Below are 26,501 nucleotides of genomic sequence, written 5' to 3'. Positions count from 1 at the left end.
CTGCTAACTGTAAAATGTGGACTGGTTTTCTTAACTTTCTTATAGTCCATACATACATATATAAACTTAAAAAAATGTATGAATATAACCATGTCAGTGCATTGCCCTTAGCTTTAAAAATGTATAAGTATATAAATAAAAACTGTTTCTTCAATTACTTGACATTTCTTCTGTAATTTATTTAAAAAAGTAAAATGTAACAAGATATTTTAAAAAGGCTAGATACAAAAGTATTTAAGCTGCTCACGAACATTTAAAATTTTCCAAAATGTATTTTCAGTAATCATGATCTTATAAAGCATTTTACAGTTACCAGGAAGTGCCCAGCTGGGTACACATAACTGAATTCCCTTAGCACAAACGTCTGGCTAGGACTGAAGGGCAGGAGCCTGTCTAACTGCCTTGGAACAGGTACAAAGAAGAGAAGGTGACTCTAATAAGGATTGTGCATTGGCCCCACCATATGTACAGAAAAAGTGCCCTCTCTCAACTCAACAAATTACATGCAAATATTAGTGGTATCGTTTAATATCCTGGAGCTCAATGCAGCGGAAATAACCCGCAGTAAATGTGGGTCTTATAGGTAAAAGTGATTTTTGTCTCTAAAATCTGGATGTCAAGAACTTTTTACAAGTTCCATATACATGATACACAATTGCAGCCAACCACAAATTAAACACCATAAAAAAGTTAAAAGAAAAACACAGAACATACTTAATTTTTTATTTTGAAATCCCCTATTCCCTCTATACAAGAGCCTTTGTCGAAACACTTCCCACAAAGGCAGCATTGCATGTTCAGAACATCTTACATTTCCCCTCACAGAAAAGAAAGTCACAGTGTAGATTATGTTGTTCTGCTGTCAGCTTTGGCTGGGGTCGGACCTGGAAGTTGGCAACTAACAAACCATCATAGACAAAAGGTGCCAGTGCTTCTCAGGCCTTTAAGCTACAAACTCAGCAAGGAATGTTTGCATTTAATCTCTTTACGGTACCACCAGGGGTTATGACAGCATTAACTTCCATAAACTTTTATAGACAAATGGGAAAAAAAATCTACAAAATTAGCTAGTAATATTACACAGCAATACACACTTTTTATACTCTACACAAAACCAAAATTCTTGGTCTTAATGGCGAGCAGTAACTTTTGTTTGAGAATCTGTTTAGAGGAATAGAGTGGGACATACAGCCGAGAAATACAGGTGTTTGCAGTAGGAAGATGCTGGTCATCTGGCGGCCTTATTGTGATTGAGGGCATAGGCTGAAAACCTTCTTCACTGGCTGGCAATGATGGGCTTGATGTCCAAAAGTAAACCTAAGTAAGAACATATAGTTACAACTTTGGCCTTTATAGTCAACCTTAATTCTAGCAATATAAACAACATCAATTCTGAAGTTTCATAACTGCCCAACTCTGAGCAAGAACAATAGACATGCTATGGGTGGGACTGAGAGGGAAGGTAGAGAACTCCAGGAAGTTTCAACCATAAACAAATCACTACAGACAACTAAGTAACGCTGAGAGCAGAAGAAACAGTCTTCCCTAGATAAAGCACACTAACTGGTTATTCAGTACCAAATGGTCAGCCCTGAAAACACACATCTACATGACATTATACAGTCTGAGCAGGTTTTACCTATGTGTTTAGCAACACGAACAAACACAAAAACACACTGGAAGGGGAGCAATCATGAATTTGAAAAAGAGCAAGGAACCCGGGTGTGGAGAGAGGAAAGGGGTAAATAATATGATCTGAAAAAATAAAACTTAGTTTTAAAATTATTTTATTGTATTAAAAAGCAGAATGAATTCTACCTCAATAAACTACATGTTAAAAAATGTTCAGATTAAAGGAGAAAAAGGTGTTATGTTTGTTTGTTTTGACTTCAAAGTAGTTGTCTCAAGGTCCAAGTTTTCTCATCTGACGTGAAGCTATTGTATCAGTGATCTCTAAGGGCCTTTACTACGGCTAACTTCTCTAAGTACTTCTTAGAAAAAAACACATTTCTAAAGAAAAATTAACACTCCCATGGGCTACCTAAATGTTATTTTATCTACTAGCAAAATAGTGGCTAATATACACAATACATCAAAGTTCACACAATAAAGTCATATGGAATCCATTACCAATTTATTTTGTATGACACACAGGATAGACAAATGATGCCCAGTAAGTGGTAACTGTTCCTCTATGCCAAACATAGGCTTCTTCGCAGAAATATTTATTTTTATGAATATTAAATATTCTGCAATGATCTGTCCTCTATATTCATGTATCAATTTTCTGTGATAAAATGTAATCTATAGCATTTACTTTGCACAACGAAGCACTAAAGTCAATCTAACTTCCCAGAAAAGCTCAGAAACTTACATTAATTGTGGTTATTTCCTAAACTATAATATTTCCTAAAATATAAGAAACTTCATCTCAGAATGCTACAAAGGGAACATGAAACAAAAATTCTCTCCCAAGTACCAAAGCAAGCAAAGCTGTGGTCGGTCCATCGACTCATTTACTCATTTAAGAGGTAAGAAAAGGCTTCATGTAAAGTTTCTTCAAGAATGAATGAGTTGGGGCTGGAGAGGTGGCTCAGCAGGTAAGAGCACTAACCAGATGCTCTTCCAAAAAGACCTGGGTTTGGTTCCCAGCACCTAAACAATGACTCAAAACAATCTTTAACTCTAGCCTCCCCCCCCCCCCAGAAGAGACTGCATGCGCATGGTGCACAGACATGCACGCATGTAAAATACTCATATACACTAATGAGAAATTAAAAAAAGAAAAAATGGATCAACCAAAGGATCACTAAGAGAAACAGTGCCCGACTTCTTAGACCTGTTATTGGTAAACTATGTTCTTCAGGAAGAAAATCACCTTCTAAAAAACCAAAGCAAACTCAACCAAACCCTTTGTGTTTCACCCTACAAACTGTAAGATTTAACTTACAAGATCCTGCCGTTCTGTCATGCTCATTTTCTCCACTATGGACCAGAACCAACGCTTGAACTGTAGAAGCTTCTCAGCATTCTCTCCTAAGAATATAAAGTCAATGTGTTGTATTAGATGTTGTCTCTTTAGAACACTGGTAAACTTCATACATAAACAAAGAGACAAACTTTAAAATTTAAGATATCTAATACCTATTAGGAAATTAAAGCTATTTGTACATTTACAAACCTTTGTAATTAAGTAATCCTGACTTGAGTAAAGAAAAGTGAACTATCATCACTCAAACCATGTCCATGGCATAAAACTCATCCGTAAACTTGAGTCTTCTCATGTGACAGTGAACCAGTGCTTCTAAAACTACTGGGTTTATAAGTCACATGAGGTCTCTGTAAGAGGCGGACACCCACCCACTCTGTCCACAGGGAGAGGAAAGGACACCAGCATTCTCTCTCTAAAACTTTCACAGGATGCAATGCCGCTGAGCTGACAGTTTTTCTTTCCCTTCTATAGTTTTGGTTTTTAAATGAACTAAGTTCTAAGTACTTACACTAAAATGTGTCACAAAACCCATTACACAACAACCTATAAATTACCAAGCACGAAGGGAATTTTAAATGTTTCTGTAATTTGGGCTGTAGCACACCTTTAATCCCAGCACTTGAAGGCGGAGGCAAGAAGGATCTCTAAGCTTAGCAAGACTAGCCTGCCCTAGGAAGTGAGCTGCAGGAGTGTGGTGGTGGAAGTTGTGTGTATGTGTTGCTTTTATTGGTTAATGAACAAAGCTGTTTTAGCCAGTGCAGTATTGCAAATACTATAGTTTCTGTGTGATTACTTCGGTTCTGGGCGGCCAGGAAAGAACAAGCAGCCTCCGACAACAGGAGTGCTACATAGACCCTGTCTCAATAAAACCAAAAATAGAATAAGATATGCAATATGATGAAGGACAAAATAGAAAACAAAAGGGAAACTGTATGTAGTAACTACAGTACAGTTACAATCTTCTCAATCACATGTGTGCACGTATTTTGTTTTTTAGGCAGGATCTCACTATGTATCTGAGGCTGGCCTCAAACTTCATATTCTCCTGCCTTGGCTTCCCATAAAGAACAGAAGAATAACCTAATTCTAAGATATCAAAATATTAATCTTCATCTAATCATACCTTTAATTGTAATAATAATGAAAAACCAAACCTGATATTCTACAGGGCTTGGGAATAGACTCTGTAACCCAGAACCTCAGAGGACACACTCAGCAAACGCCCCAGCACAGCTCTTCACAAAGACTTGCCATTTCCTACCTGACTCGTCATTGAAAGAGGTGAAACTGATCAACATCTGCACGTTGACTTCGCCACAGCCGTTCACCAAAAGCCGAAAGTCTTCTGCTGTTAAGTCTTCTAAGGAATTTTTTGGAAGCACATCCAATAGACCCTTCCTCATGGCCTAGAGAATTGGAAATTTTTTCTTTTATTATAATCAGTACTTTGTTTTCCATAGTGTCTGTTGATATTAAGTTCAACATCAAATTATAGCAGCACTCTCTAAAAAAGAAAATGCTAGATCCCTAAGCAAAGAGGAAAAAAAGGGCTTGTTTTCGAGTTTCCTCTTAACAGATTCAAGAAAGAAGGGGAAGAATTGAGCACAGAAAACAGGCTAGTTCAGAAGTTACCTAGTATTTTATATCCCAGTAGAAAACTGAAATTGCTTCTTAAATCAGATAAATAATGTACAGGCAGCACATTTTATAAGCAGCATTACTTCAATTTGGCAAAAGTGCATCCTAGAAAAAGCACAGTAACAGCCAACCTCCCAGACTCAAACCCAAAATCTAGATACCAACTGAAAAAGTGTTCAATCTTACGCTCATCTGCAGAAGGAAACCAGTGCACTAAAGCATTAACCTGCTAATGTGCGGCCAGAAGCTAACGAGTGGAGCACTAACTTGCACGCAGTCTAATTCCCAGCACAAGTCACCACCACTCTTCAGTTTATAGGAACTTTATCCTGGAAAGGGGCAGCATTAATAAGACAGGCCTGAATGCAGAGCTGGTTGTTGTCTTGAGAATCTCACTTTTGAAACACTCCTCCATCGCTGTGCTTAGGGTGCTACCTAAATTATTGACTGTAACAATATGATAGTAGAAACAAGCCTCCCTCAAAAATTTCAGTAGTCACGGCTGGATGTGCAGCCAAGGAACTCTTTGGGACTAGCCACCAATAAAAACTCTGGGTTGTCATGAGATCTTAGGCTTCCCTAAACAAATGTTGGCGAAGCTTGTACTCGGAACCCTTCAGGCTCTGCTTAACAAGCCTCCTCTGCGGATGTTGCTGGGGTGAATCCTTCTAAGTCAGGTGACAACAGGATGCTTAAAGAATGACATTTCAGCCTTACAAGCCCTTAGCTGCTCACCAGCTATCTCTGACCGTTACAGTTCCCAACATCTATCTCCAATAGAAAACAAGTGCTTGGCCTGTAGCTGGAGACTTCAGACTTTTAGTTGCGAATCCATTTTCCATTGGAGAACTTGGGCCTTTTATAGATAGATTATTGGGCTAATTCAGAACAATGGTAAAATAAAAATAGCTTCCCATGACATAATCCTTTTCTGGAAAATACTTACAAGCAATGGCTGATCTGCAACTACCAACATTCTGTGCTCTGCATATTTCCTCACGTATTCGTAGACATTCTGAGGAGTGACTGGTATATTTACACCATTTGGAATGAGTTCAACCTAGGAGAAATTCAGCAATGGCATTTAAAAGCAATTCTGACAAACAACAGCTCGTGAGAACTTTATTTTCTAAAATTTTAGAATTTAAAGATGAGTCTTTACCTGACAAATATCTGAGAGGCACAAACCTTGCCAGCCTAAGTAAGTACAAAATTGCTCTGCCTCAGTCTGTTCCTCTCCTACAGTGCTAGTTCTGGTCCACGTGCATACACCCCGTCTCAGTCTTTCTCTCTTGGTCCTTACCCAAATTGTTCTTTATAAAATGGCCTAACAAATTCCCCAATTCTCTTACAAAATCAGAAACTGGATTTACTTTACCTGTCCTCCACCCTCTTCTTTACACAGGTCAATGGCAAATGCCAAATCCATTGCTGAGAACACAGCATCAGCATCTGAACTCTGGGACGCCAGGATCAGCTGTCGCAAACTCTCATACATTACCGGGTCAAAAAAAGCAAAGTCATGCCAGTTGACCTAAGGAAATAACCACACAAGAAATCTGAAAAGAAGCCTCTTTTCCTGACCCCATAGTAAATTACAATCTGTGATGACTCTGGGGGAAGGGAAGTGAGAGAGTGAACCCAGGACTGTGTGCGCGCTAAGTAAGTGCTCTACCACTGAGCTATATCCCAGCCCTAATTTTCTTTAACTTAAAGGTACAATGATGAAGAGTGCTTTAAAGAGGAAATAAAAATTAACAAATCTTTGGCTTTCACAATTCATTTAATTTTTCATAACAGGAATAAAAAAGTTAATTGCTATGAGGTGGAGCCAACAGCATGCTTTAAAAATAAGTTTCAAAAATAATTTAAGTCAGCATTATTTCTTGAACACCGCTTATGTGCATAAGCTGGCTTTTGACGACCTCATTGTGCTCCTCATGGTCTCCACACAATACAGATTACTAAGTCCACTCGAAATTGGTAACTTACAAAGATCACATCACTGAGTTAGACTGAAGTCTATCAGATTTCATGAGCTAAAGGGTTAACACACTAGAGGCAGGAGAATCTCTGTGAGTTCAAGGCCAGCCTGGCCTACAAGAGCTAGTTCCAGAACAGGCTCCAAAGCTACAGAGAAACCCTATCCTGAAAAAAACCAACCAAACAACCAAAAAAGGAGTTAACACACTAAACACTTTTCTATGTAAGAGCTTTGGTTTCTACTCACGTTCCATGCACAGAGCATTTTAGTTGGACATGTCAAGAGTTAAATTGTGGTCCCAGCCTAAAAAATGCCTCTAACTATAATAGGCTCAATTAAACAGAAAATGATATTTAGTGATTTGGCTAAAGACAATTAATTTAGTACTAAAATATGACTAAACACCCATGGATGAGGAGGTCATAGGCCCTAGTGGAAAGATCTGTAGTTTTGTTGAGTGGATATGGTGCACCTATCAAACTGTCTTCTAAATAACTGTTTATGCACATACATTTAGTGTTGCTGTCCACTTCTGTTAGTTTCTTTTTGCAGCGGTCAGTTTGACTGCAGACTCAACTGGTCAAAGTACTAAGAACGAGTGTTGATTGTCCAGCAATAAATGGGAGATCTGTATCACTTTACCCAAGCCGCACGTGCGTGCATGCATGCGTGTATGCACATGTGTGCCAGAGAAAAGCGGCAGTGTAGAAACTGACTGTGGAGCTCAGCAAGGTTCTTGAACAGCTGTGACCATCAATACCAAGTCATGGGCATGAGACAGTGCCCACATCTTCCTAGCAATTTATACAACTAATGGTTGACGGGGGGAGGACAGACCATTTTCTTCACTGATTTAATCACTGGTCAAGTGCCCATGTTCCTGTAAACAACCTTAATGACACCCACTAGGTCTCGGTCTCTCTCTCACACACACACAGTACCACTCGATCACAGACAAGACATGAAAGCAGAAGGGGACTAAAGAGAGCAGGAAGGAGACAAAATAAAGTGAGAAGAATGGGGATATGACCAAACAGGTGAAAATGTCATAATACGCATTATTGTGCATAATTAATATGTGCTAATAAAAACTATTAGTGGGGGTAATTAGTAGACTCTAGCTTTCACAATTCAATTTACAGTAGATGCATGGTACAACCTCTCTGGAAAAGAGTCTTGACCTCTTTATAATAAATAGCTTTAGGAACTGTGATGCAACTGAGTGGTCAGCAGCACGTGTTATTCTATCAGGGTATCAGACTATCAACACAAAGACAATAATTCTATAAGCCAGATCAATGCCAAGCATGTCTACTTCATTTATTCACGCTCATTGGCCCCTCGGTGGCACTTGCATGCATTTTCAAGTGGGCTGTGTTTAAGACTATTTCTATACTCTACTGCCACCCACTTGGGACCAATTACAGTGGCTTTGGCTTCCTGAGCACTGTGTGTCAAGCACAGTGCTTGTGTTTTTATAAAGTTGTCAATAGGATTTCTCTTCAGTAGGATCCAAGTCTGTCAGGAACCAACCGTAACTGTTACCAACTCTACTGTGCCATCTCCCCATATACAAGGACTTTAGCTATATCATTAAATACTTGACAATTATGATTATAATGCTTTAAAACAAACTGAATACTATACAGTGTACCATCATTTATTTTGCAAAGAAATGTTTACAATTGTAAAAGCAGTTATATGCATCAAACTTACTTTTCTACCAAGCAACACTTTAATTACATGCCTATTCAATGTGATAGGACATAGTTCATTTTGCAACAGACATAGTCCAAGAATCCTAAAAATAAGAACAGAAATATAATTTAAATTCAAAACTAATCATAGAATTAGTCTCACACATACATAAATATATAAATAGATAGATAGATAATATTTTTAAAAATTCCCTAAGCCTCATTTCTACCTAGTATAAAATAGAGTACATATTCAATTTTAAAGCTAATTTTAGCCAGGCCATGTGATGACACACCTCTAATTCCACAGCCCTGGGAGGCTAGCAGGAAGAACATGAGTTTGACCCCAGCCTGGGCTGCACAGAAAGCGTGGGGCTGGAGGAGTAGCTCAGTGGTAGAGAGCATGCTCAGCATCGGACAGAGCCCTGGGTCCAGTCCCGATCCCAACAATAAGGACAGTTAGTTTACCTGCCAATGTTTCTGAAACAACTCAATCTTGCTACTGTGTTTTTGCCAGGTCGTGGAGTATAAAATCCCCTCTTCCCAGGTTGGTAGAACAAAGGAGCATTATCATCACCATCGTCTGTGTCGTCCAAATCCATATCTACCACACTTCGACTAGAGCCATGGCGCTTTCGGTTTTCCTAATAACAAAATATGACAGATGAGGCCTCTGTGCTCATTTTTTAAAAATGAAATATATGAACTGGTTCTCTGAAATCATTCAAAGTAAAAGAAAAGCAGAACAGCATTCATATTTAAATACGTGTATAATAATATTAAAGGTAACTCTGAGCTATAACACAAACCTTATGTATGCTAAGTCTTAATATCTCCTAAAAAATAAAATCAGTTGGGACTGGGGTCTCAAATCGATTGGGACAATGTGTGCCTGGCAAGCACAAAGCCCTGGGTTCACCTTCATGGTAGCACATGCCTGGAATCCCAGCACTGGAAGGCTAAGACAGGAGGATCTCCTGTGTAAGCTCCGGATCAATTTGGGTTACAGTAAAACCCTATCTTCAAAACAAAAACCACTCTTTCACCTTAATGCCATGAAGGTACTTTTAGTAGCTAAAGAATTCTGGATTGACAGTTCTATATCATGGCCTATGAGTTTCAGATAAGTAATCCACTATTTTTCAAATCACTATTCCTTTTCTTTGATTATTTCAATGTGTCTGGACAGTTATAGAGCAGTTTGTTCCGAATCTGCTGACCTTGAATTTTTGAGTCTCTATCTCAGAAAAACATCATTTCCCCAGCACTTTTCTATCCAACCTTCCTCCTCCGTGTCATCGGATCTTCTCACATGGCCACATGCCCCAAGACGATACTTGAAAGTTGTTTCTACCTGCCATATTGTTATGGGTTTGGTCCAGTGACTTTTTTTAATTTAGGAGATTGTATCAATTGCTCACGATGCTGTGTCAGTGGGTCCTGCATGTGTAGGAGTGGTCCCCAAATGCCCCCCAAAAGCTTTTGCTGTCTTTCAGGTAAGACAGAACAAGGTTCAGCTTTACCCTCCTGCTGAAAAAGACAGCCACTTGTCAAGTCTTGATTTCTCCTTCCAATCTGTGTGCTACTATTTATTTGTTCAGAATCCACAGGTAGCTCCTTTTTTACATTTTGTACTAATCTTCTTTAATGTGACCAATGAAAGAGATTATAGTGAGTTTGCTCCTCTCAGCTAGCAGATTAGTATTATTAACAGAAGATTAATTACAAAATACAAGAAAAAAAACCACACCATACCTACAAAGTGTTATGTTTTCTTTGCACCTTTGGCAACCAACAGCTTCTGGGAGGAGTGACTCCTAAGATTCTACACTGCCTCCTCTTTCTTCTGCTATTCAGCCATCTGGATCTCAACACTAAAGCTTAACTCAGTCTGTGTTCAACATAAACAGCCAAGTGACCAGTATTGTGTTAATATTTAATTCAATCAATTTTATGATTCGATTCTGTATATTGCAACCACATACCTTTCTCTTTCTGTACTATAAACCATTCATTTTATTTACAAAGACATCTCCTAAATCCTGCTTTATTTTTCTATTTTTTTTTTGTTGTTCTAACTGCTCATTAACAGTTAACATGTACTAAACAAACAAAAAAATCCCTTACCTGTACCTTTTCCGAGGAATCTAATAATCCAAGGTCCAAGATACTATCAGCGCCATTTTCCCTAAAAATAAATGAAACCCTTTTACATTCCATAGAGGTGAAATGTCTGAAATTTAGTATGAAAGTATCTATTCATATTTATTAGACATTTAAAACCATGGAATCCTAGAGCTCGGGAGCATGCACTACAGAGCAAACTCAAGGCTAGTTCTCATGCTGCTGCCAAGACAGGCTTCAAAAACAAAACAACCAAACCACACCAACCAACCAATCAACCAAACAAAACCCAAAAAACTCTACTAGCTGCTACACATACAGTTCAAGACATGGCTAAGGCTTCCTGATGTAAGATAACATATACAGTCTTCATTGGGATGCTAAAACTTCAGCACAAAGCAAGAAATACAGAAAAATACTCAGAGCACAATTGCACCAGCAATCAAATTCTCTAGCCCAAGTCCTATTTACCACTAGTAAATTCACTATTCAGTGCATAAAACCAGATGTTAGTTTTGATCAACAGAAAATACTAAATTAGCAATGCTTACATATATTTATATAATCTTATTTAAAAAATCCAACTTTCTTGTGGGCTAAGCTATTCTCAGCCTGCTCACAGCGCCAGAGATAGGGCAAAGAATTTTAAAAAACAAACAAACAAACCACAATACATTAAAGTCCAGAGAAATGGATCAGGATAAGAGAACTGGCTGCTCTTCCAGAGGTCTGAGTGCAATTCCCAGCTCACAACCATCTATAATGAAATCTGGTGTCCTCTTCTGGCCTAAAGGCACTTATGTAGGCAGAACACCGCACACATAATAGATAAACACCTTGAGAGGTGGCCACTGAGCTCTAGAGCTCAGCTACTAGTCTACACTTCTACAACCTACGGTCTGGGGTGGTACCACAGTGGTGTGGGTTGAGTAAGAATGGCCCCCACAGGCTCAGATATTTGAATTTTAGTCATCAGGGGTAGCACTATTTGAGAAGGATTAAGAGGTGTGGCCTTGTTGGAAGAAGCGGATCACTGGGTGTGGACCTTGAGGTTTCAAAAGTCCATACCAGGCCCAGCAGCGCGCGCGCGCTCTCTCGCTCTCTCTCTCTCTTATTGTTTCCTGTGGATCGGGATTTAGAACTCTCAGTTCCTTTTCCACTACCATGTCTGCCCAAATGCTGTCTTGCACCCTGCCATGATGCTAATGGACTGAACTAAACCTCTGAAACTGTAAGCCAGCCCCAAATAAATGTTTTCCTTTATAAAGAGTTGTCACGGTCACGGTGTCTCTTCACAGCAGCAGAACAGTGACTGGATGTCTGAGGTTCATAGCACCATATAAATTTCATTTAAAGTAACTCTTGCTTCAAACCAGCTGACAGAGCAAGTGCATCTAATATGGCATCTTTCTGACATTTGTCACCTTGAGTAGATGGACTATTTGCTATTTTTAGATTTTATATTCAAACTAATATACTTTGCAGAAGGATAAGAAAAAACCTGCACAAAATTTTAAGGTGAATGTGGAGCCGTAACAGAAGTATTATTCATAACACAAGAACGTAGGAGATTGAGTATAATGTGGTCTCTTACATGGGTGCTCCCAATGTGGAGTGGACTTCAGGGAACTTACAGATATACTTCTAAACAAAACGGTTTCTAAGCCAGACACGGTAGCTCTAAGTCCCAGCACTCTCAAGTCTGAGGCAGGAGGTTAGGGTTCAAGGCTAGGTTTGTCTCAGGAACAGAACAGAACAATTCTAAACGTCAAATACCGTGTATGACCGAATAAAACATGAAAAATTCAGCTATTGCACTTAGGAATTATAAGATATTGTTTTAAAAAAATCGAAAAACAATATTCTACTTTGTTTTTTCATTTTGATTTTTTTATGTATGGGTGTTTTGCCTGCACGTGTATCTGTGCACCAAACTAGAAGAAGGAATCTTAGACTCTGGAACTGGAGTGTAGCAGGCAGTTGTTAGTCCCCATATGAGTCCTGGGACCCAAACCTGGGTCCTCTGGAAGAACAACAGGTGCTCTTATCCTCTAGTTTGTCATGCTTTTTAGCATGTGGTGAAAATACACAGTGCCATTGTTTAAACTGAAACACTGTTCCTGGAGCACACATTACCGTCCGTGTGCGATAATGAGCTCCATGGCCTCGTCGACTCTTGCCCTCAGAGAATCTTCACTTGCTAGAAGGAGAAGCAGCTGCGCTGGCGATAATTCCAAAAGCATGCCCGTGATTTTACTTGCAAATGCCTATAAAAGATGAACAAATGTTACTTTAATAACTCTCTGCTTATTAACAGTTACACTCAAGAGAAGGAAAAGAAATAAGCTCAAATAAAATTTCCTTGTGAACTAGCAAGGCTTTTTATGGAACTGCAAGTTAATCAGACACCTCAGACAGGGACCACATATCCCACAAACTAGCATAGTTTTGTTGGGGCTGGAATATTTGTATGACAGTATGTATTTTTTAAGGTATTTGAATTTCAAGTAAACGTACATGCAATTTCTGTAACTTTTGTCTTCTTCAGAGAGCCTGAAACACCTTCATTTAATACAGAAAAGAAGAAGGAAAGGGAGGAGAAGGGCGTCTATTTTTGAAAGCCGACTTACTGCAAGAAATAGATTTGATTCTATCTTATTAGTTTGGCTACATGTATTCGCATAATACATAAAGAGAAAAAAGAAAAAAAAATCAACTAATTTATAAGTACAGAATTTTAATAAAACATTCAAATTGAAATCTTAAGCTGTTTTATCAGTAGTAAAGGACTGCCATTTGTTTTAGTTACAGCTTGCTTACAGATCATATCTACTTCAAAAAGTAACAATTTATGTAAGTAAAAATGTAAATTCTTTAACACATAAAGAACTCCAATCGGGCTGAATGAACTAAGTTTTGTGGGAGAGAAGACCCTAGCTGAAGGGCTGCACAAGTTGTACTTCCACTCCTAAATCCCCATCACCGTGCAGGAGTGCTCACGTGCTCAGTGCATCACTGAGCAGTGCTCAGCTGTGCAGCTGTGCAGCTGCTTAGACCCTGGCAATTCGACAACAGTCACTGCAGCGCAACGGGAAAAGCCTACACCTAGTCAACAGGAGGACAGTGCCCAGGACTCACAGGTTGCATGGCTTGGACTCGTGGATAGAGCCTCTCTCCCAGTGCCTGCCGATGAGCGGGCAGAGGGTCCGGGTCATCACTCGGGTTCCCCTCAGAGGCAGGTCTGAAAGGCCTGGTGTCAATGGAAAGCTGTCTCCGGAAGTCTCTGTAAGGAAAGCAAGCTTCTGAGTCCATTTCTTTTGATGATCAAATGAAAATAGCAATAGAAAACCAAAGAACATGGACAGTGCCAACCAGGATACAATGTCTAAAGATAACATGTTTGAGAAATAAAGATGATCTATCTCAGTTTGTCACTAAAAATCTACATGTAACATATAATTTGAATTTAATGGAGCAGGATCAGACTCTACGAAACTATCCATAATTCCTGGATATTTTAAACAAAAGTAAAATGTAACCCATTGCAATAAGAGAAAATTAAAAGTAATACAGATTGTCACATTAAGAGTTAATTAAACTAGGAAAGTAAAAACTGTGATGGAATGTCAAACTTTGGTGACTAATAGGCAGTGACATTCAAACGTCCTGGGTGCTAAGGCAGACCCTTCACAGCCACTGATCACTGCTGCCAAGCCACATTCATTTACACGCCTTTATCCAACTTGTCTAAGATGCTGGTATTGAGTAAACATTAAACCCATCATACCTATTCCGGTCTCTCCGAGATCCTGCTCGCAAGCCACTACTCCTCCTCATTTCCCTTTCCCTTTCCCTTTCCCTTTCCCGATCTCTCTCTCCGCGGTTCCTCAATCTCTGCATTAAACCTAGAAGAAAAGGGGAAAGACAGCACAAAATAATAAATGAGCACAAAAGGTGACAATCTTTAGGTTCCAGTCAATGCTGAAATGGGAAGACAACAAGAAAGCATGGAGATCACTTCGCTGCCAGAACCTCTCTCTCGGGAGTGTGCTGCATGTCCATCCACATGCCTAGGCACATGCATCAGAGATGCCCACTGCTGCACATTTTTGATATAGGCTCTCACTCGAACCTGCCATCCCACAACATGGTTATAAGCCCAAACAAGTCACGTCAAGCTTTGAATGTGCTAGGGATTTGAACTCAGGCCCTCCCGCTCTCACAGTAAGAACTATTACTAGACCACCTCTACAGCTCCTTGGTGTGTGAGGTTACTGAGAGCTGCGCAGAACGCACAATCCACTTTACTATCTGCAAACTGCTTTCCCTTGTCACGTCCAACTGGGCAAAAATGGGCAACAGCTCGAGCTGGACTGGCGCCACTGTACAAAGTGCTGAGACTTCTGACGGTCGATCTGCTCCGTAATGACTGGGCGCACTGAAGACGGCCAGGGCGTGAGCTAGTAGAAAACTGTAATCCTGACCATGGTTTTTCTTTCCTTCTTTTTGAAAATCACATTCGTACACTTGCTGTACCCCAGCAAATGGCATGCACATGGCATAGCTCGTGTGGAGAGGCCAGAGGACAGCTCATAGCACTGGGCTCTGTCCTTCCATCATGTGGACCCTGGGGATCAAACTCTGGTCAGCAGCCTGGGCAGTGGACACCTTTACACTAATATCTCACCAGCCCTTCAGTATGGCTTCTTAATGATGTTTGATAAAGATATTTCTAAAATGTTACGATTATCCAAGTTTCCTCATATCAGAAGTTAAACGGTAAACGTGATTATCAAAGGCTGGAAAGCCCCCTTCTGTTCACCCTTTATTGTTTCTGCAGCCCAGGCGGTCTCCAAGGGGGTAGATTACAATGAGATACAGACGCAGCCTCAGTCATTTCTATGAGCTCCCTCTGACTTAATCACCATCCGTCCACTTAGAAGACTGGCAATCTTCTGACCACGCTTGGCACACATTACCAATTCCCATTTCCTGCAGATTTGTCATTTTTACAAAGCTTTAAATGTACCAACTGAAGGTTAGCCAAGAGTCCTAACCCAAGTGGTATATTCATAATGAGCTTGCAATGCTCCAAGATGTTAATAAATGAAGCCCTATTTTTAAAGAGGAAAAAATATCCTACTAAAATTAAAATTCTAAGCATAGTGACATAGTTGGTCTACATGTGGCCTCAAACTCTTTTCCTCACTGAAATTGGAGCATGCTTGTGAATCAATCTTAGCATAGCCTACTTAGAGAATTCCGTTTTCTCTTCAAATAGCTATTAACACAAGGGTGAAAGAAATATTCCCACTCCCTCCCAGGATTTGTATAGTGCCACTTAAGAGTTCACAGCCTGTCACCTCCAAAATAGGTAACAACAGAGGCGAGAAGCTAGTGTGACCAGAAACAAGAGCACACTGCCATAAAAAGCAAACTGTCAACTCAAGCAATTCATACTCTAGAATTATGTAAAACATAAATGTATAGCTATATAATCATGATTTCCACTGTTATGACAAACAAGAGTAGTAATATGGTGCCTGACATCTGTAGAGTACTTACTTGTATGAGTACCTTTGTTGGCATTCTGGATACAATCTAGATTTGGCAACTTTTCATTTGATAAAAACGCTTGAGCAATGGCTGTGTAGAAACTTCGGGCTACGCCACTGCCCTCTCCTGGCTCATCCTTAAAGGTGACTTTAACTCTGTGGACAGCCATTGGTGTGGTAGCGCATCTGCGGTCAAAATGGTTGTTGAGCTGCCTCATGGTCTGCTGAATGAGAAGATCCCGATCCCGATCCACCTAGTAAAATACACCAAATCATAAAGCAGTGCTAGAAACCACAGGGTTTCTACCTAAAAACAGAATCTCACCTTTCCCTCAGTCGTTGAAATGCGACCACAAAGAAATCTGAGGTCTTAGAGGCTTTTACATCCCAAATATATCACTTTCTAAAGCAAAGACTGCCCTATATTATTAAGTCAAGCTAATGGAATTTAATTCCATCCAAATCCACTCTTTGTCACCAGAAGCCAGATGTGGTGGTGCACACCTTTAATCCTAGCACCGAGGAAGGCAGATCTCTGTGAATTAGGCCAGCCTGGTCTACAGTGCTAGGATAGCCAGGACTAAACACACACACACACACACACACACACACACACACACCACACACACACACACACACACCACACACACAAAACAAAAAAACAAAAAACCCTGCATCTGAAAAACAAAACAAATAAATGAAAAAAAAAAACATCAAATACTGGAGAACATCAATATTATCATTTGGTACATAAGAGTAAGTCCCAGGTGGATCAGATAGGAACTCTTTCTCTTTTGAGATATCCTAGTATGTAACCCAGGCTAGCCTAGAATTTATTCTATAGTCCAGGAGGACCTTAAACTAATGAACCTCCTACACTACTGATTCCCAAACATGTAACTCCCTCAGTAACAGAAAATGTATGTTTGAAAATGACATGCTGGGGAATGCCCAGCTGAAATAAAAAATTTTATTTTAAAAGTTGTCGGGCAAGGGTGGCACACACCTTTAATCCAGCACTTGGGAGGCAGAGACAGTGAATCTCTCTAAGTCTGAGGCCAGCCTGGTCTACAGAGTGAGTTCCAGGACAGGCTCCAAAGCTAGAGAAACCCTGTCTCGAAAAACCTAAAAAAGGAAACATCTTATTGGTGGTAGTAGTAGTAATGTTATAATTTTAAGACTTGTAAAATGTGGGGTATAAACAATCCACCCAAGGTGAGCTGTCTATTCAGTCTGGAAAAAAGGACATCTTCAGTTTGCATGCAAAGTCTCAGTATGAATTTCACAGTAGTTTCTTAAAGGCCTAGAAATAACAACCATGCTAGCAGTGTACGGAACCTCAGACCAGAGCCCATTTCCAACCTTATAATCAGATTTCTTAAGAAATGGCCAAGGTAGGGCCTGTGGCTGGAAATGTACATGGCACACACTGGAGTAACAAGGAACGTCATTTATTACAGATAATATTAGAAAGGGCTGAGGCACTAAAAATGACAAAACTAGCCATTGAGCAGGGCGGTGGTGGCATACGCCTTTAATCTCAGCACTTGGGAGGCAGAGGCAGGTGGATCTCTGTGAGTTTGAGGCCAGCTTGGCCTATAGAGCAAGTTCCAGGACAGAGACGGCTGTTAGCTAGAGAAATCCTGTCTTGAAAAAAACAAAACAAAACAAAACAAACAACAACAAAAAAAAAAAACACTAGCCATCGAACAAACAAAGCATCAATAAGAATAGTCTGAATGGAATTCAAAACACCAAGAGTTCTTGTTCATGTTTCTGTAATGAAGTGTGTGTATACATGTTCACGTGTACAGGTATTCTTGTTCATGTTTCTGTAATGAAGTGTGTGTATACATGTTCACGTGTACAGGTATACTTGCCCAGGCAAACATATGAAAGCCAGAGGCCGACATCGGGTTTACTCCTCTATCATCTTCCATCTTATTTTCTGAGATGAGGCTCTCACTGACTTCAGCAAGACTAGTTAACCAATGAGCACCAAGAATCCTGTCTCTGTCTCCCCAGTCCTAGGATCAAAGGGATGGGACACCACCACACTTGGCTTTTGTGTGTGTGTGTGTCTGTGTGGTTTTTCAAGACATGGTTTTTGTTTTGTTTTGGCTTTTTTCTGTTGGTTTTATTTTCTCCCCTTTTGTAACTTTGGAGCCTGTCCTGGAACTAGCTCTTGTAGATCAGGCTGGCCTCGAACTCACAGAGATTTGCCTTCCTCTACCTCCCAATTAAAGGTGTGTATCATGACCACCCGGCTCACACTTGGCTTAAGAGGGTACTAGAGATTGGAACTAAGGCTCTCATGCTAGGAAGAAGCTAGGAAACAAATCCCCAATGACAAGACAAACAAAAATTATTACTCAGAATCTTGTAATCGTCATTTCTTTAAAATTTTAATTATAAGTGTGTATCACTGAGCAATATTTATTATCTACATGTTTTTAGACTTCTGCAGTAGTATACTATGAATATCAGAAAATCTAAATACCTTTACCTCTAGTGATAAATCTCTTGATTGCTGGTTTCTCAGTTTTTCCATTTCTCTACGGAACTTTGATTCCTTCACCTCAAAACCACCCAATTCAGTTAAGATCTTAAAATAAAATAAAGTAACAGTAACAATTATTCACTGAAACATGTTCATATCATGCAGAAAAGAATTTAAGTACACAAACTACACACCGATCCAGGTTCTGCTCCAACATCTTCCATGAATACTCTGCCAAAGAGTTCTAAAGAAAGGCGCCAACGTCCCAGCAGCATGTCATGAGAAATGACCATCCCCATGAAACTACACTGTGGCCTGCGAGAAGTTAAAGAGACGGAGAAAGCAATTACATCAATTCCCCAAATTCAGATTTTTGGTCAATAGCAGTACCTTTCTTGGTCTTTTAATATTGTGCTGTCTTAAGTATTTCAAAGCCTTCCCCAGAGATGCGGGCTCCTGATGTGTACACACGTCACCCCATCAAGGCATCATCTTCCTTCAACATTCCATTTACTTCCTTTCCTCAGTCCACCTCTACAACTTTTATTTGTTTTAGTGGTGCTTAACCCAACACGGACAAAATTTAATATGGCCTCACGACAATATTTCCTAGTAACTTTTATCCATCAGCACCATCTACTCCGCACTGCACAGACGTAAATCACATTTTTCCTACCTTCTGTCCCTCTGAGACCTTTCTTTGATGTGGTTTTCTTTCATCCCTAAAGCTAACTTGCTAGCCAAACTCCCTCTTCTCTCATACCACAACTACTTAATATAGAGATCACCCAATACCCTTTATGGTTGGTAGGAAATGACCATGCAGTGTGCCTTGTTCACTGACTAAGCATGCCTTATTTTATTAACGAGTTCACTAACTTGTAAGCAAAAACATTATCTTATACTTCTAGCATAAGCAACAGTATATACTAGCAACTTATTTAGTAAACGAACACCTACTTCTGTCAAAGATACCATTTGTGAGTCCAAATTAAACGTAAGTCATAAATCCTGAAAATTCTATTCTTTGTAGTATTTACATGGTTCCCTTATCTGAACTGCTGATTAAGAAAACTGGCATCTTGGAAATTCAATAAATGAAAAAGAAGATCAATTCTAAATAAAGTCCAGAAAACTCAATAGTATTTATCTGATAGTAAATTAAGAAATCACAGAAGAGTAACAGTATTCATAAACTTACATATACAAATTTATAAAGAATGAAATCTCTAATAAAAATAACAGAGCAGCAGTCAAGGGCACTACTTCATTTCACCTTACCTGAATGATGTAAGGGGTGGCCCCTCGCTCTCAGTGAGTCCAATCTCTGCTAGCAAACTGCTTTTCAATTGCGCGGCTACATCATGAGCAGACGGCCCGGGCTTTGCGCTCTCAGTCTCCGCAGTCAGCACGCCCTGATCCTCCCCTTCTTTCTTTTGCCGGTTTTGCATGTTCATTACATTTTTAAGATTGGCAGCATAAGACATTTTAGTTGGAAGAACCTATGGAATTTTAGGGTTAAAAGTTACATATGTTTTCAACATAACAGAGTCCCACAGAAATCCCAAGGGAAGTTAAACCATGCCCCCTGTCTAGAGCTTTCTCCACCAGTCTGTTCTGGTCAACCTAGTCCTTGGACAACTGCAAATTCAGTGCACTCCCCCAGTGCAGTCTAGAGAATTCTCAGAGCAATGTTTTGTAGTATCTGGCACCTATGCCTCCTATATATTTTCAATAATTTAATATTACATTTGCCTTTACCACTTGGTTATAAAAATCTATTCAGCTATATTTCACTGTTGTCTTTAAATATACCATTTTTTTCCTAGAAAAGCAGAATATAAATTTTACCTCAAGTCAGACATATATATCTCTGAAAACTAAATCTGTTGTGTAATTAGTGTTGTGATAACTGACATTCCCCCTTGAAAATTAAAATCTCCTCCAGCCTCATTTCTCACCTAAATGTTTCCTTGGTTACAGAGACAGAGACAGTACGGAGAGACAGACTTACTGAGGTGTCTTTACTAATCATTACTACTGCTGCCTCATTGTTTTTCTTGATTCAAGCAGTTCAGCACATCAAGAGAAATTTGAAGCTAAAATTACATATGCTCATCTGTATTAAATATACTCACGTGGAAACCTCAGTTTTTAGCAGCACACACCAATAACGCTCTGGACCAGACCAGACAATCCAATACAGACATAACAGAGTTATACGATGTGTGAACTGAGTGGTGAAATAGGCACCTCTTCACATCTGGAAACTGGGGGAAAGTGCTAACCAACAAACACACTGTAAACTTTTACTGTCTTACCTCGAGGCAATTTCTGTCCATTGTAACTTCCACTAAGCACTTCCCACTCCCGGTAGATGAGGAATAAAGACCCTGACTTGGGCGGCCAAACAAATCTTCCTTTCTAGCATTTGGCTGGAATTTTAACAAGACATATTATAGTTAGACTGAACACTTCAAAATCAGCTATGAGCCAGCTTTAGACCTGTTTAGCTCACCTGCAACAAATGTGGCTGATCGGCCAAGGGTATGGCTTCAGCCAAAGGCACTTCAAATGGGTTTGGGGGTATACATCCAAGGAAAGTCATAGAGTCAGAACGGCGGAAGAAAGGATGGGTTTGGCCAGTTTCTGCAGGAAGAGACTCATCATCCTTATCACTCAAAGTAGCACCTAAACATTAAAAAAAAAAAATAGTGATTACAAAGGGTAACAGAAAATTAATTTGTCCGATCCAAAATTCTTAGTATATCTCTTTTAAAATATTAGTATACTAGAAAGCAAGTTAAGGGCTGGATCGGAAACAGAATCTTCTTGTGTGGCAGCCTTGGCTGTCCTAGAACTCACTATGTAGACCAGGCTGAGCTGCCTCTATTTACCTCGGTATTGACATTAAAGACCCGTGAGACCACACCTAGCTTTTCCGGTATTTTTTTAAAGCGACAATCCAAAATAACTGAAAGCACTATTTCACACAACAATAAAAATGCAAGAATAAATGTTCCACTCTGCGAACAGGCTTCTTACACACTCTCCTTAAATCTAGAGAATGAAGCCAAAATCAGCTAGTTTCCTGACCACAGTCAGAACTCAATCTGAAGACAGCAGAAGGCGATGAACAGAAGCTGAAGTCTGACTATTTGCCTACCACGGTGAAAACAAGTAGGAGCTGTTGAGCAGTTTCTGTGCCCAGCCAACACAAGTCAGCACGCTAGCAGCAGCTCTCCTGGACAGAACCAAACTCTGGCAGTGCCTACTAAGGCTGTGCAAATGGTGGATTATGGCTGGACTTTCAAAAGGACAAAGGAAAAAAAAAAAAAAACCAACTAATCACCACAAACATCAGCAACAACCTCTACCCCCAATCCAACCCAGGCCAGTTTTCTTTCCCTAAGCTAATAAAGTATTAGCTGGGAACAATAAACAGAAAACTGGACTGTTCACCTAAAACCTTTAACTCCCAACTGGAATAACAGAAAACTACAAGTTGGCTCTGTAACAGTGGTGTCGATCTTCCTAATGCTGTACCCTTTAATATCTGTTTTCCCCAATGATCTTAGGCGACTCATGTGAAAAGATCACTCATCCCCAAAGGAACCATCACCCCGACAGGCTGAGAACCACTATTCTACAAGATCCTCCAATTTTGCGGCACTAAAACTTAAACTTCTTGCAGAATGGTGGCGGTGCATGCCTTTAATCCCAGCACTCAGGAGACAGAGGCAGGCAGATCTCTGTAAGTTCAAGGGTAGCTTGGCCTACAAGAGCTAGTTCCAGGAAAAGCTCCAAAGCTACAGAGAATCCCTGTCTCAAAAAACCAAAATAACCCAAAAGCAAAACTTAACTTCTCTTAGTTTCTGTTCAAGAATAATTTACATTTTCTTAATTAAATCTATTTTACAATAATATTAATAGAAAAAAATTAATATTTCCTAAGACTTAAAGTAATGATAAATATTAACTAAGAGAAAAGAAAAGGGGGAAAATCTAAAGAAGTACGGACTATTGAAAAATACACATGAATTCGGTCCTCATTATAAACTATACACAAGGATGTGTGATAAAAAGGACAGAGAAGATAAATGCGACAGAGAAGAAAAGAGATTTCCCACCCAGACAGAAAATAATGTGGAACTACAGAGGCGGCCATTCTTAAGTGAGCAGTGACTTTCTGAGCACTAACTTTGACTGGTGTCGTCATCATTCTCATGCTCTGAATCTTCATTGTCAATGCCCAGTTCCAGAAGTTCTCGCGTCCTATAAGAGAACAAAGCTGGTCATTTAAACTAAGTATTCACATGACATGAAAAAGAACAAAGGTGAGGGAGAGATGGCAAGAAGACAACATTAAAACTGTCACTTGGGTATCTAACTCGTGTGTGCATGTTTGTCATAGCACACATGAAGTCAGAGAACAATCTGCAAGATTTGTTCTCTCTTCTACCACACAGCACCCAAGAACTGAACTCAGGTGGTCGGGCAAACACCTTTAGCATCTGACACCTCACCCTGGAATCTAACTCCTACTGTCTAACACAACTATATAGTTTCAGATGATGAGAAATGGTAAAACCATCTGCCTAATTCACTACAGTAACAAAACAGGCTCACCAGGAGCCTGAATGAATGAATTCCACTACAGAAATACTGAGTGTCTACAAACTCTCCTCCAAACACAACAAAACTCCAGCAAAGACCTCATTATTAAGTTTCACTTGATTCCTGGGTTTTCGAGGAATAATGGCAGAATAGGTGGATAGAAGTCAAGTCCACTTTCCTACATGAAATACCTTTGTTCTCTTTTGTAGTGCTGATCTTCCTCATCCAGACTGACTATTTAGAGACCACAACAAGTAAGTAGTTCTCAAACAAAACTCAAGGAAAGTATGGATGTACCTTTTCCGTTCCAGTTGAGGGGTGTCCAATGTTGTCTGTTGATTCATTGCTTTAATCCAATATATAAGGGCTTGGAAAACATATGCCACATGTTTTAATGAGCACACATCCAATACCGGAAGAACATCCGAATGTTCATCATTATGAGATCTCATTAAAGAAAGAGCATAATTGAGAAAATCTCCTCGAGCAGACATCATTCCCTGGCGGGCGCTAAGCAATGTAGCACGTCTATAGGAACAACAACAAAAAAGAAGTTTGCAAAACCCACAAATATGAAATCTCATAAATATGAAAAAAGAAATGAAAACACTGGGCTGAAGTAATAGCTCATCAGTTAAGAGCACTTGCTACTGTTGTAGAAGACTTGGGTTCAGTTCCCAGCATCCACACAGGGATGCACAACCACCCAGAACTCCATCCCGAGAGATCTGACACTGTCTTATTGCTTCCTCAGCTACCGTACATGTGCAAAACACTTCATAAACATGAAATATATTAAGAGAGAAAATAGAACTCTTTAGAAATACCACTGCTTATGAGTTATAGCTCTACACTTCAGGGTCCCTACCAGTCTTAAGAAGCCTGAATTTGCATTTCTAACAAGTGTCAGCTCAAGGCCGATGGTGGAGTTCTAGAAACCACTCTGAGAAGCACGACCTGTGAGTTTTTGTCTACTTGATGTACGCTAGAGTCATGCAGGAAGGAGAAACCATCAAAAGGGCCCCATCAGATTAGCCTCCGTGCAAGCTGAAGGAGCAGTCTCTCACCGATGTTGACATGGGAGGGTCTAAGGGCTGTGTCGACCTGAGGTGTGAGAGAGCACACTGCGCAAACCGTAAGCAGTTGGTAGACAGCACTCTCCAAGGCTTCTGCATCAGTTCCCTCGCTGAGTGCCGACCCTGACTTCCCTTGATAATGGACTATAGGTGTAAGATGAAATAAACCCTTTCCTCTCTAAGGCATAGCCAGTGTGTTTTACTCCAGCAATAGAAAAGCAAACTAAAACATAGCCTAAAACTAACATCAACTGTTGGGAATGGTGACTCATGCTATCCCATGCTTTGGGATGTAGGAGGCTGACAGATGGAGCGTAGAATAGGTCAGGGCTACAGAGCAAAGTTGATACCAGGCTGCTACATTGCAAAACTATCTTTCAATGAATGAACGGACAAACAAACAAACAAATGATACCAAAAACCACAAGCAGCAAATAAAAATGTTAAGCGAACTGGACTTTTATCAAAATTAGAAACTTCTCAAGGGACACCAAGAAAGTGCAAAGGGAGGCTGGAGAGAAGGCTCAGAAGTTAAGAACACTTGCCGCTCTTCCAGGTGACCCAAGTTTGGATCTCAGCACCCAACTAAGGAACACATAACTGCCATTCAGCCCAGCTCCAAAGGATCTGGTGCTTACCTCTCAATTCAAGATGTTCCCTCACACATTAAAAAGAGAAGAAAAAAAGTGAAGAGGGATTAAACCTTCGAAAACATTGCTTGATAAGGAATTATTATCCAAAATATATAAACTCTTAACTAAATAAAAACTAAAAAAAAAAATCTATTTTCAGCTGTGGAACAGAGGCAAGCAGACACAGGGCCAACCGCCAAATCGCACATGAAAAATATATTACAACATCTTTATCAAATCAAAACCTCAAAGAACTCAGATGGGTAATTGAGGTGTCCCCAGCCCTCGGGTGTGTGGACTGCATATTACACCCACTAGGGTGGCTACAATCAAAGAGACACAGAGAAAACTATAGGCATGAGCTAGGTGATCTATACCTATAACCCTAGCACATTCAAGGCAGACACAGGAAGAACAAAAGTTTGGGGATAGAAAGGGACACAGAGAAACTAACGCTCTCTCTAACACTGCTGTTCAGTATTTTCCTCTCAGGAAACAGTCTGGTGTCTCAGAATGTTAAACATGTGGTATTACCATATATATATATATGACCTAGCGATTTTACAACTAGATAAAACACCACACGCCCACACAAGCCTCTATGGAGAGATGAAGCATCACATACAACAATGAAAAGGTAGAAGAAATATTCCAAATGTCAACTGATGAATAGTTAACAAGATGTCAGAATATTTTTAAGTTATTGATACATGGTTGAGCCAAAACACCATCGTGTTAAGTGACAGAAGCCAGTCCTAAAAGACCACGTATTGATGATGTAACAATGGTTGAGATTAGGGAGAGGTGCACACAATGCTGACACTGATCAAGATCCCACATCAGAGTCCAGGGTGTTGGTCTTTTAAGAGTATTTTATGTATGTGACTGTTTTGCATGCCAATAGGACTGCACCACGTGGGTTGGTACACTGCCCAAGGAGGCCTGAAGAGGGTGTCTGATCTCTGGGAACTATAGTTACAGTGATTATAAGCTGCCACGTGTGATCTAGAAACTGAATCCAGGTCCTCTGCAAACCAGTGTTTTTAACCACTGACCCCCACTCTCCAGCAACAGAATACTGTGTTCTTTTAGAGCAACTGACTACAGCCCCCAAAACACAAGAACTTGTCCTTCTGTAGAGCAGAGCTCATAGAACAGAAAATCTGCTGCCAATCAAATCTCTCTTTAGTACTCTACCAACCAGCCCATCAAATAAATTTGTTCTCAACTCCCAAATGTTCAAAGGCAAGTATGTGAATTCTATTCCTAAATATTTCTGATTTCCCTATGAAGAAATTACTTCCTATTTCCTTATTTTAGAATCAAGTATAAAATATAGAGCCTGGCCCGGCCTGCCTCAACAATTCTTTGTATCTCAGCATTTCCGCTCTCTCGTGCCCCCCAGATCTTTGTTCTCTCTCACTATTTTAACTGCCAGCAACAACGAGAGCCAAATCCCCAGACCCATCCTCTTCACTGATGACGTCAATGCTGGGGTGACTCTAGTCCTGAAAAGTGCTAACTTATAATTGAACAGGATAAGGGAGAGAGGGGAGAAATGTGTGTTGTGAAACCAAAGCACAATACTGACACTCACACACTTTCCCTCCTAAGTACAAACTGCTCTGAGCTTAGTCCTGGTCGAAACCAAGTCTTTCCAGAAACAGATGCCTTATAAAGGGAAAC

At 40.0% G+C, this 26,501-nt stretch overlaps 1 protein-coding gene across 2 annotated transcripts in view; it reads right to left on the bottom strand.

Annotated features, from left to right (window-relative positions):
• Nucleotides 1-710: 710 nt before the first annotated feature.
• Nucleotides 711-26,501, bottom strand: part of Ubr5 (ubiquitin protein ligase E3 component n-recognin 5) — a 110,230-nt gene continuing 84,439 nt past the window's right edge. For both annotated transcript variants that reach the window (XM_041637444.1, XM_041637445.1), the window contains exons 41-59: nucleotides 23,405-23,635; nucleotides 22,692-22,765; nucleotides 21,009-21,181; nucleotides 20,812-20,925; nucleotides 19,772-19,992; nucleotides 18,685-18,805; nucleotides 18,497-18,595; nucleotides 16,001-16,244; nucleotides 14,223-14,340; nucleotides 13,574-13,718; nucleotides 12,572-12,702; nucleotides 10,439-10,499; nucleotides 8,780-8,955; nucleotides 8,331-8,415; nucleotides 6,009-6,164; nucleotides 5,577-5,690; nucleotides 4,254-4,398; nucleotides 2,951-3,036; nucleotides 711-1,317 (exon numbers count right to left, since the gene is read on the bottom strand). In XM_041637444.1, the coding sequence (XP_041493378.1) occupies nucleotides 1,105-1,317; nucleotides 2,951-3,036; nucleotides 4,254-4,398; nucleotides 5,577-5,690; nucleotides 6,009-6,164; nucleotides 8,331-8,415; nucleotides 8,780-8,955; nucleotides 10,439-10,499; nucleotides 12,572-12,702; nucleotides 13,574-13,718; nucleotides 14,223-14,340; nucleotides 16,001-16,244; nucleotides 18,497-18,595; nucleotides 18,685-18,805; nucleotides 19,772-19,992; nucleotides 20,812-20,925; nucleotides 21,009-21,181; nucleotides 22,692-22,765; nucleotides 23,405-23,635 (2,707 nt within the window). In that variant the 3' untranslated portion in view covers nucleotides 711-1,104. The remainder of the gene's footprint in view (nucleotides 1,318-2,950; nucleotides 3,037-4,253; nucleotides 4,399-5,576; nucleotides 5,691-6,008; nucleotides 6,165-8,330; nucleotides 8,416-8,779; nucleotides 8,956-10,438; nucleotides 10,500-12,571; nucleotides 12,703-13,573; nucleotides 13,719-14,222; nucleotides 14,341-16,000; nucleotides 16,245-18,496; nucleotides 18,596-18,684; nucleotides 18,806-19,771; nucleotides 19,993-20,811; nucleotides 20,926-21,008; nucleotides 21,182-22,691; nucleotides 22,766-23,404; nucleotides 23,636-26,501) is intronic.

This window comes from Microtus oregoni, unplaced genomic scaffold (genome assembly GCF_018167655.1).
Source record: "Microtus oregoni isolate MIOR12 unplaced genomic scaffold, Mior012 000053F_ref0000044, whole genome shotgun sequence".
NCBI classification, from domain to species: Eukaryota; Metazoa; Chordata; class Mammalia; order Rodentia; family Cricetidae; genus Microtus; species Microtus oregoni.
The sequence above is the reverse complement of the archived record's forward strand: the minus strand, read 5'-3'. Positions and strand labels throughout refer to the sequence as shown.